General features: G+C 44.5%; 1 protein-coding gene across 2 annotated transcripts in view; it reads right to left on the bottom strand.

Annotated features, from left to right (window-relative positions):
* Nucleotides 1-8,299: 8,299 nt before the first annotated feature.
* Nucleotides 8,300-10,000, bottom strand: part of LOC130385474 (fibroblast growth factor 14-like) — a 29,228-nt gene continuing 27,527 nt past the window's right edge. The window contains exons 4-6 of one of the 2 annotated variants that reach the window (XM_056593983.1): nucleotides 8,683-8,881; nucleotides 8,464-8,517; nucleotides 8,300-8,388 (exon numbers count right to left, since the gene is read on the bottom strand). In XM_056593983.1, coding sequence (XP_056449958.1) covers nucleotides 8,300-8,388; nucleotides 8,464-8,517; nucleotides 8,683-8,881 — 342 coding nt within the window. Of the gene's footprint in view, nucleotides 8,407-8,463; nucleotides 8,518-8,682; nucleotides 8,882-10,000 lie in introns of both variants that reach the window. The other variant, XM_056593982.1, reaches the window with a different exon arrangement.

Here is a 10,000-nt window from a genome sequence, read left to right as displayed (position 1 = left end):
GTGTATACTGGTGGTCTTCATACTGGTGGTCTATACTGGTGGTCTATACTGGTGGTCTATACTGCTGTTCTCTATACTGGTGGTCTATACTGGTGGTCTATACTGGTGGTCTATACTGGTGGTCTCTATACTGGTGGTCTCTATACTGGTGGTCTTCATACTGGTATGACTGGGATGCAGCAGAAGAAAGAGAAATTGAGAAGAAAAGAGAGAAACGGCCCAAGGAGTTAACCCCGGAAGAATTAAATTAAATAGAAGATGAAAAAGAAATGTAAAAAAAACGAATGGACTCCAACTTGGAAAACGACAGCACTGATGCTCTTAACGAGACTGCCCAGTCCACCAAGGCAGGAGGGGAATACAGCGAGTCTGAGAGCCGGTATTAACCGTTATACAGTTGGCTTCAATGTCATAACTGACACCAGATTATACTAGTCTGCACACAAGTTCACAAGTTTGCAGCCTTTAGGCTACGAACGCCAGCGGCTATGCCCCCCAAGGTGGACTACAGTGAACTGAAGAAAGTCATTGATGCTCTGAGAGATGAGGTGGCTGCTGTGAAGGAGAAGCAGATCGAGATTCACAGACTGCTCGAGAAGTTGACCGCCATCGACACAGAGAACAAGTACAGAGATGAGAAAATCAGAGAGCTGGATGACAGGATGACGGATCTGGAGCAATATTCTCGGATCAATGATGTTATCATATCTGGGCTTCGCATCCGACCCCGGTCATTCGCACGAGCAGTGGCCACTAACAACGGGTCCCGGACAGAGCCAGAGGAGGAAGATGTGGCTTCTGCGGAGCAACAAGTGGTAGCCTTTCTACAGGCTAAGGACATCCACCTCGACTGCAGCCACATTGAGGCTTGTCACCCGCTGCCCATGAGGAAGCGCAAAACGGAGCGCACCAACGATAACAGAGATCAGCGACCCGACACCCCGAGAGTTATCCTGAGATTTACTAACAGAAAGCACAAAATCGCACTGCTGAAGGAGTGGAAGAAGCTGAAGGGGACGGATGTTTACATGAACGAGCACCTGGTTAAACGCAATGCCAACATAGCAAAAGAAGCACGCGATCTGAGGAAAAACAAGAAGATTCAACAAACCTGGACGAGGGACTGCAAAGTGTTCATCAAACTCAACGGCGATACTCCAGAGGAGGCCAAAGTGATGGTCATCAGGAGCATCGAGGAGTTGGGCAAGTACTGACATGACATCTGTCTCACAACACGCTAAAGTGTCCACCACACCAGACACTGACACTCTACATTCCAACACGCGCACTGTCAATTCACACCAATCCCAGGATGACATTACCCGTTTATCTGACTTGATTACTGATTACGAGCATGTTCAGCTGAAACCTTCTGAATACACAGATCACCAAACACAGGATATTGATCAAGATATAGACCCGGACAATAACTTTTTCTTCAACCTCAATGAGAACTGTCATTATTACACTAGTGAGCAGTTCAATGCAAAAATTGACTGTACTGGAAAACTGACAATAATTCACTTTAACAGCAGGCATTTGAGCAAAAATGTCCATGCAATCAAGGACTATTTACATACATTTGCCATTCCTTTTCACGTAATTGATATATCTGAATCCTGGATCAATGAGGGGGAGGAGACCAACTATACTCTAGAGGGCTATGACTTGGTTAACATCAACAGACAAAATAAAGGAGGGGGAGGGGTGGGGATTTTCGTGATCAATGATTTACAATTTCACATAGTTGATGAAATGACAGTAACAATGGACAATGTACTGGAATGCATAAAAATAGAAATTTGTATGGAAAAATCAAAAAACATCATAATAAGCTGTATTTACAGAACCCCAGGGACAAGTATTGAAATCTTCACTAACTGGATTGACTCTATGTTCTCAAAGTTTTGCAACAAAGTTGTTTTTGTTTGCGGTGATTTTAATATTGACCTCCTAAATCCAAGTAACTACTCAGCCATTGATACTTTTATTAATACAATGTACAGTGTGAGCCTGTTTCCCAAAATCACCAGGCCCAGTAGAATCACCTCCTATTCTGCCACCCTAATTGACAACATTTTCACAAATGACATTGAAAATAAATCAGAGAGTGGTTTATTAATCAAGGACATCACTGACCATCGACCAGTTTTTGTGGTGTATAATGGTTATTACAAGATAACCAGGGCAGATAGGCCAAAACAGTACAAACGCACAAGGACGGAGGAATCCATCAAACTGTTAAATAACGACTTGGGGGAGCTGCAATGGGAGGTGGTATATGAAAAGGGTGATTCAAATAGTGCTTACGACACATTCATTGTTAAGGATTGTTAAGACACTGTATGATAAAAATTGGCCTGTAAAGGAGTGGAATTGCAAAAAGAATTACACCAGCTGTCCCTGGATCACAAAAGGATTACAGAATGCCTGCAAAAAGAAAAACACACTCTATAGAGAATTTATAAGACTGAAAACAGTAGAAGCAGATAACAAATATAAAAAATATAAAAATAAGCTAACTCATATTATAAGGGCAAATAAAAAAGAGTATTATAAAAAAATTCTGGAGGATAATAAAAACAATATCAAAGGAATATGGAATCTTTTAAACAGTATTATAAGAAAGAACTCTGCTTTTGACAAGTATCCGCAGTTCTTTATTGATAAGGACAAAAATAACTATAACATGGAAGAAGTAGCTAACAGTTTTAATAAATTCTTTGTCAATGTGGGGCCGGATTTGGCAGAAAAAATTCCGGATCCAGGGACAACTGGTGAAATGTTGGAGAAACTGGTAGATAGAAATCCCAGTTCTATGTTCTTAAAGGCAGTGGACGATGCTGAAATTTTGGACATTGTAAACAACTGCAAAAACAAAAGATCCACTGATTTTCAAGACATGGATATGGCTCTAGTCAAACTGGTAATACCGGCAATTATAAAACCGCTGACTCATATATTCAATTTATCATTTCAAACCGGGATATTTCCGGATGGAATGAAGACTGCTAAGGTTATACCATTATACAAAGCTGGGAGCAAACACAACTTCACAAATTACAGACCTGTCTCTTTACTTCCACAATTCTCCAAGATTCTAGAAAAACTCTTCAACTCCAGGTTAGAAGCTTTTTTAGAAAAGCATCAACTACTTTCTGACAGTCAATATGGATTTAGATCAAATAGATCAACATCATCAGCAATAATAGAATCAATAGAGGAAATCAGAACGGCTATAGACAAGAAACAACAGGCAATTGGAGTGTTTATCGATTTAAAAAAAGCATTCGACACAATCAACCATGACATTTTAATTTGCAAACTGGAAAAATACGGAGTAAGAGGAGTAGTTCTAGATTGGATTAAAAGTTATCTTAACGGGAGAAAACAGTTTGTGAAGTTGGGTGATTACTGCTCTTCATGCTTGGACATTGTTTGCGGCGTACCTCAAGGGTCAGTACTGGGTCCAAAGTTGTTTATACTGTACATTAATGATATATGCAAAGTGTCCAAGCTACTGAAATTAGTCCTGTTTGCGGATGATACAAACATCTTCTGCTCAGGAGACGATCTCGCTGAGCTTCTGAAGGATCTTACTGAGGAAATGATCAAACTAAAAAACTGGTTTGATTACAACAAATTATCCCTAAACCTGGCCAAAACTAAAATTATGCTATTTGGATATGGTAAAAGAGATGTGCAGGTAAAAATGGAAATAGATGGGGTGGAAATTGAAAGAGTACACGAAATTAAATTTCTTGGAGTTATGATCGATGCTCTAATCAGTTGGAAATCACACATAAAACTTGTTCAAACCAAATTGTCAAAAAGCATTGCAGTAATAAACAAAGCAAAGCAGGCTTTGGATCATAAATCACTCCACACTCTTTACTGTGCACTCGTTTCGCCTTATCTAATGTACTGTGTCGAGGTCTGGGGGAACAACTACAATACCTCATTAGGACCAGTAACTATCCTGCAGAAGAAAGCGATTCGTGTCATTCATAAGGTTGGATATTTGGACAATACTCATTCATTATTTCTACAGTCAAAAATTATTAAATTCACTGACATGGTGAAGTTTCAAACTGCTCAGGTAATGTACAAAGCAAAAAACAACAAACTCCCAAATAATATTCAAAAATTATTTAATGAAAGACAGCTTAGTTATAATTTGAGGGGGAAACTAAATTTTGACAGGTTCAGCATCCGAACAACCAGAAAAGGCTTTTGCATTTCAGTTTGTGGGGTAAAGCTGTGGAACAGTTTGAATATGGAGATCAAGCAATGTCCAAGCATGAAACAGTTTAAAAGAAGATACAAAGAGATGGTTTTCCAGAGTTATAGTAATGAAGGAGGGCTTTGACGTCTCATTACTTGTTAACATGACTAGTTAACTGTGTGATCAGCAGTGAGCTATTGGTCTTAAGGGTGGTGTCGCGTGCTGTGGTGGCTCGGCCTTCTGCTGACTCCACAGTTGCTGTGGTGCTGGCAGTTGGAGTGGCTGACATTTTTTGTGTGTCAGTGAGTAGGAAACATGGGTATGTGAAGGATTGTATATGTATGGATTTACAGGAAATATATTGGTACGTTGTGTGCATCTATGTGTACTGGTATGGTGTACAGATATGCAAGTGTTCGTGTGTACGGGTGTATGTGTATTGGTATGGAGTACAGAAATGCAAGTGTTGTACGCTGATGTGTTTCTATGTGTATCTGTATGGTGTACAGATACGCAAGTGTTGATACATAGATTTGTTATCATGAAAATGAGAAATGAGTCTGAAGGAAACAGGTAGTTTTGAGTTTGAGTTTTGATAATGATTTCTGACCTGTTCATATTGTTTAAAGAAGTGGGGTGGGATTGAACAAGTTTTTACTTCTTCCCACCCCTTTTCAAATATGTTGTAGCATTTTTTTATGTAGAGTGCTTGGCGGCATTATCAGTGCAGGAGTCACTAGGGCTGACTCCTGTTGATGCATTATTATTGTTGTTTTGTTGTTGCATATTTGAAATAAATCATTAATTCATTCATTCATTCATTCATTCATTCATTCAGGACCAGCAACGCAGTGTTTAAAGCCGTACTTAAACAGTACAGGAGAAGCCCCGTGTCTCTGAATCAGACCTCAAACTTATTATCATAAGTCACACTTCATGCTTAGAGGCATTTCCACAGGGTCGTCTGTCGCACTTTTTGCTGAGTTTATGCTATCTGTGTTTGTAAGTAAGTGGAAAAACCAAAAACAAACCCACGCCAACGCCGGTTAGTTACGTTGGATCAGTCGAAGGTCAGGCCTGGTCAGAAAAGTCTGGTTCGACGTCCAACTATGTTTGGCTCAGAGAGACGAGGATTGGATCGAATATGTCAGCCTGCCGCAGAATCCACAAACCAAGAATCTCAAAGACCCGAACGACCAAGAAAAGGAAAACCTAAGAGGGTTTGTGTTTGACCGGGCCCAAGGATTCGCTGTCCGTTGGCAAGTTCAAAAAAATATATTTCAAAATGAGATCAGATGCCAAATCTTTCTACCGCCCCCCGAAGCGCGCCCTGGCCTCCGACGTGTGGCACAGCCGGGAACATGTGGAAAAAGATCAGCGAAGAGGTGACTAGGCTATATTTTTGTATTACTAAATAGTTCCCCTCCATCCAAAATATAATAAATATCCTTATCATTCTACCTTTCAGGTGGGTCTTTCGCAGATCCACACCAACCACAGCCTCTGATGCACCACTGTAGGTCGGCTCTCAGACGCCGGGAGAGCCGTCAGATAATGTCGGTGACAGGCCATCGACGCGAGAGCAGCCTGCGAGCTTACTGCGCTCTGTCAGTGCGGGAGAGACGAGAATGGAGCCACGTCTTGTGGGTCCCGACAAGCAGTGCCCATCATGGGCAGTCCCATGCTGTCAAACACCCTCCTTCAAAGGCCGGTATGCCGGACTTACCTTTAACGCTATCAAAGTTCACCATAAATGGAAACGTCAAATTTAATTTTAAATAAAAAAGGCTAGGCTGTAACACATAGGGCCCAGTTTTAAGTTAATTAAGCCCCCTTTAATTACGTTCTTTTTTCTATTTAGGCCTGTGTGATTTCCAGATTATTAATTGTTAAATGTTGACATGTTTCTTTGAAATAAAAACCTTTTAATTATTTAAAAATTGTTTGACAGCCATGACTACAACATGAAAAACCACGATAGGCCTACATCCAGTCAGCATGAAAAATGGCATGAATTATGGTTAAATGTTGCAAGCCTCATGAAAAAGGTCCTGTTAATAGAATGTTGCAATATATATATTCTTACAAACCTCTGCCGGCATTGGCATCAGCTGGCCTCGACATTAGAAATAAATTAAATCCCAATGAAAAAATATCAGAATATTTTATTTACAACACTGAGTGTAGTTCTTCAGTCCTTCTTACTGATTCTTTGTAGGCTATCTGTGGCCGACAGTAACGAAACGTAACGTTGATTTGGGGACTCTGGCTAAGTCGTAGCTAAGGTCTGTCCTATTTACTGGAGGAGTGAACAATGTTTCCGTTGCATAAGAACCTTACGGGAGGGTAATGGTTGTTCCAGGTATTGGCCAAACCCTCAGGCGTTACCAGGGAAACAAAGTTATGGCTTGGGAAAAACTTTATATTTGGATTGTAAAACGCATGAAAATATAAATGAATGGTCTTAATTAATTTTCTTTGTGACCAAGTGACCATGGTATAAGCGGGATAATGCCCTTCGAGGTGTCCAGTAACTGGAATAAATGGATGGCACCTCCGCAAAGTCCATTAGTTCCTGATAATGGACACCTCGTTGAGCATTATCCCTAACTCGGTTATTGATTATTCGTCATCGCTTATCGGTTATTGATAGTCGTTTATTGATTATCTTGACACGTTTGATGAACGATACGTTGCTACAGTCGGAGATTCCAGAAATAAACTAACAGGAACCGGTTTTATCCAGACGTCCGTAACAGTTTGTATTTAATATTTCATCAGACACACACTCACACACACACTATATACAACCATAGTACCATATCAAACCCGACACACAGATGTTAACATCACATCCACATTTGCGTAACATTGGAAAAGGCAGTTTTACAGACAGACAGAGAGACAGACGTTATAAAACCATCTATGTTCTATTTCTTCAGTGCTACGTCGAAGTCTCCAACTGAAGTAGCTTCAACTGTTCATTCTACTGTCCTCCGATGATTCCCTCCATCGGCCCTCAGTCCGTCCATCTGTCCGTCCGTCAGTCAGTTCATCAGTCAGTCCATCAGTCTGTCCGTCAGTCCGTCCATCAGTCCGGCCCTCAGTCCGTCCAACAGTCCGTCCATCAGTCCGTCCGTCAGTCAGTCCATCAGTCTGTCCGTCAGTCCGTCCATCAGTCCGGCCCTCAGTCCGTCCAACAGTCCGTCCGTCAGTCCGTCTGTCAGTCAGTCCATCAGTCAGTCCATCAGTCCGGCCCTCAGTCTGTCCATCAGTCCGTCCATCAGTCCGTGTGCGCATCACAGATATCTCCTCATCACGCTGGCAGTGTGTACTTATCAGTTGTGCTCTCCTCGTGTGTGCTACTCTGAGGTCCTCTGAACCCCCACCCTGGAGGAGGACCTTCTGGTCTGAGGTGAATCCCCCACCCTGGAGGAGGACCATCTGGTCTGAGGTGAACCCCTCACCTCAACCCGCTCCAAACTAAAGAGATGAAACCAGAACGACTCGAGGAGCAGGATCTCCTTCTGTAGTCACAGTGAGAGGGCATAGGGGTGAGTGTGCGTGTGTGTGTGTGTGTGTGTGTGTGTGCGTGTGTGTGTGTGAGTGTGACCCTTTTTTTTGTCCTTGATGATCTATAAGGCTCTAATGAACATAAATATGAGTCATTTTAATAATTCTTGCATTTCCTATCGTTTACAAAAGGTCAACTTGAGGAGAGTGAGGAGGTAATTAACCAACAAGGCCGCGGTGATCCTACTACTATGATCGACATCAATATCCATATTTTGAGTTCAGTCCTTTGGAATGTGACCTCTGACCTCCCACCATGACCCCTAACCCTCCCGCCGTGACCCCTGACCTCATGTGACCTCTGACCTCCCACCTGGGATGTCTTCATGGCTCACAGCGCATCAGTTTCAGGCTCATCCACCTCCTCGCCCTGCACCACCCGACCCCACCCTCAACCCCACCCTCTACCCCACCCTCTAACACTCCACTCCCACCCTCTACCACCCCACCCCTCCCCCCCACCCACTCCCGATGAGGGTAAGCAGGGGGGTGGGGTCAGGGTCATGTTCGCTCCTTGCTGGGCCTGCTGACTGGTTTCCCCTCGTTCGTCACCAGCGGATCACTGGCTGTGCTTTTGGAGGCGGGGCCGGGGGCGGGGCCAGGGGCGGGGCCAAGGGCGGGGCCATGGGCAGGGCCGGGGGCGGGGCCGCCTTTGGCCCCTTGGACGCTCTTGGCGATGGCTCCAACGTCGTGTAGCGAGGGCTCATGGTACAGAGCCACTAGAGACAGACAGACAGACAGACAGACAGACAGACAGACAGACAGACAGACAGATCATGTGTTACTAGCTGGCTAGCTTTAGCAACGGGTCTCCTAGCCCTGTAGAAGACTCATGCATGCTATTTGTAGCTGGCCAGCCTTAGCCGCTAGCTGCAGCCGCCCACCTTCGATGGGCTTGGGCAGGAAGTGGGCGGCGGCCTTGGTCCTCTTGACGCGGTTGCCCTTCATGGCTCCGCCCTCCTTGTCGAGACCCAGGAACCAGGCCCGCCCCGACTCCTGCTGGCGGTACAGCAGCGAGCTGTACACCACGTAGTAGCTCTCGAACACCGCCTCCTTGAAGCGCGCCTCGGGTGTGTAGAGCTCCTGGGGGGGGGAGGAGGGGGGGAGGGGGCATCTGACAGATTATTGTATTTGTGTGTGAAAACAAGTTACAATACTTAATATAAATGAAGAGATTTGATCAATGTTTAAATGATGAGACAGTGACATCAGAGTCTAGACCGGGGAAGAAGAGGAGGATCAGTTCTCTCTCTCTCTCTCTCTCTCTCTCTCTCTCTCTCTCCCTCTCCCTCTCCCTCTCTCTCTCTCTCTCTCTCTCTCATTGTCATTCAGTTCAGCTCTCACTCTCTCATAGCAACGCATTGAGGTGTGAAGTGATGGGGAAGTGGCGTCACCATGGTAACCAACGCCGCACTGGGGAGGGAGGCAGCACACACACACACACACGCACGCACGCACGCACGCACGCACGCACGCACGCACGCACGCACGCACGCACGCACGCACGCACGCACGCACGCACGCACGCACGCACGCACGCACGCACGCACGCACGCACGCACGCACGCACGCACGCACGCACGCACGCACGCACGCACGCACGCACGCACGCACCCACACACACACACACACACACACACACACACACACACACACACACACACACACACACACACACACACACACACACACACACACACACACACACACACACACAGGCCTGTCACTCAGGCCTGTCACTCAGACCAGCTGTCCTCCCACTACACTGTTGAGGACTTTCTAGCACTGTCTGTGTCTGTGTTTTTTTCTGTCTGTGTTCCACCACTGTGTGTGCGTGCGTGCGTGCGTGTTCCTAGCACTGTATATCTATGATTTCCTCCTATTTCCTCCTTCCTCCTGTGTGTTAAAGTGTGTGTGTTAATGTGTGCGCGTGTTAAAGTGCATGCCTTAACGTGTGTGCGTGAACGTGTGTTACAGCCATTTTGCTTCTTACTTTTAGCAGAGTATGAGAAGTTTTGGTATGATGAAATGATTTTTATTATTATCTTAGTTGAATTTTGTATAATATTTCACGTTTGTAAACATCATGGCTGTCATCACAGGTCAAAGGTCATAAAGTAAAGGGGTTGGCCAAATGTTTGGGTTGGTCGATGGATGAGGGTAGAGTGATTAAACACTCTGTTTTGACCACTACTGTTGATA

Source organism: Gadus chalcogrammus, chromosome 7, assembly GCF_026213295.1.
Source record: "Gadus chalcogrammus isolate NIFS_2021 chromosome 7, NIFS_Gcha_1.0, whole genome shotgun sequence".
Lineage (NCBI taxonomy): Eukaryota > Metazoa > Chordata > Actinopteri > Gadiformes > Gadidae > Gadus > Gadus chalcogrammus.
The sequence above is the reverse complement of the archived record's forward strand: the minus strand, read 5'-3'. Positions and strand labels throughout refer to the sequence as shown.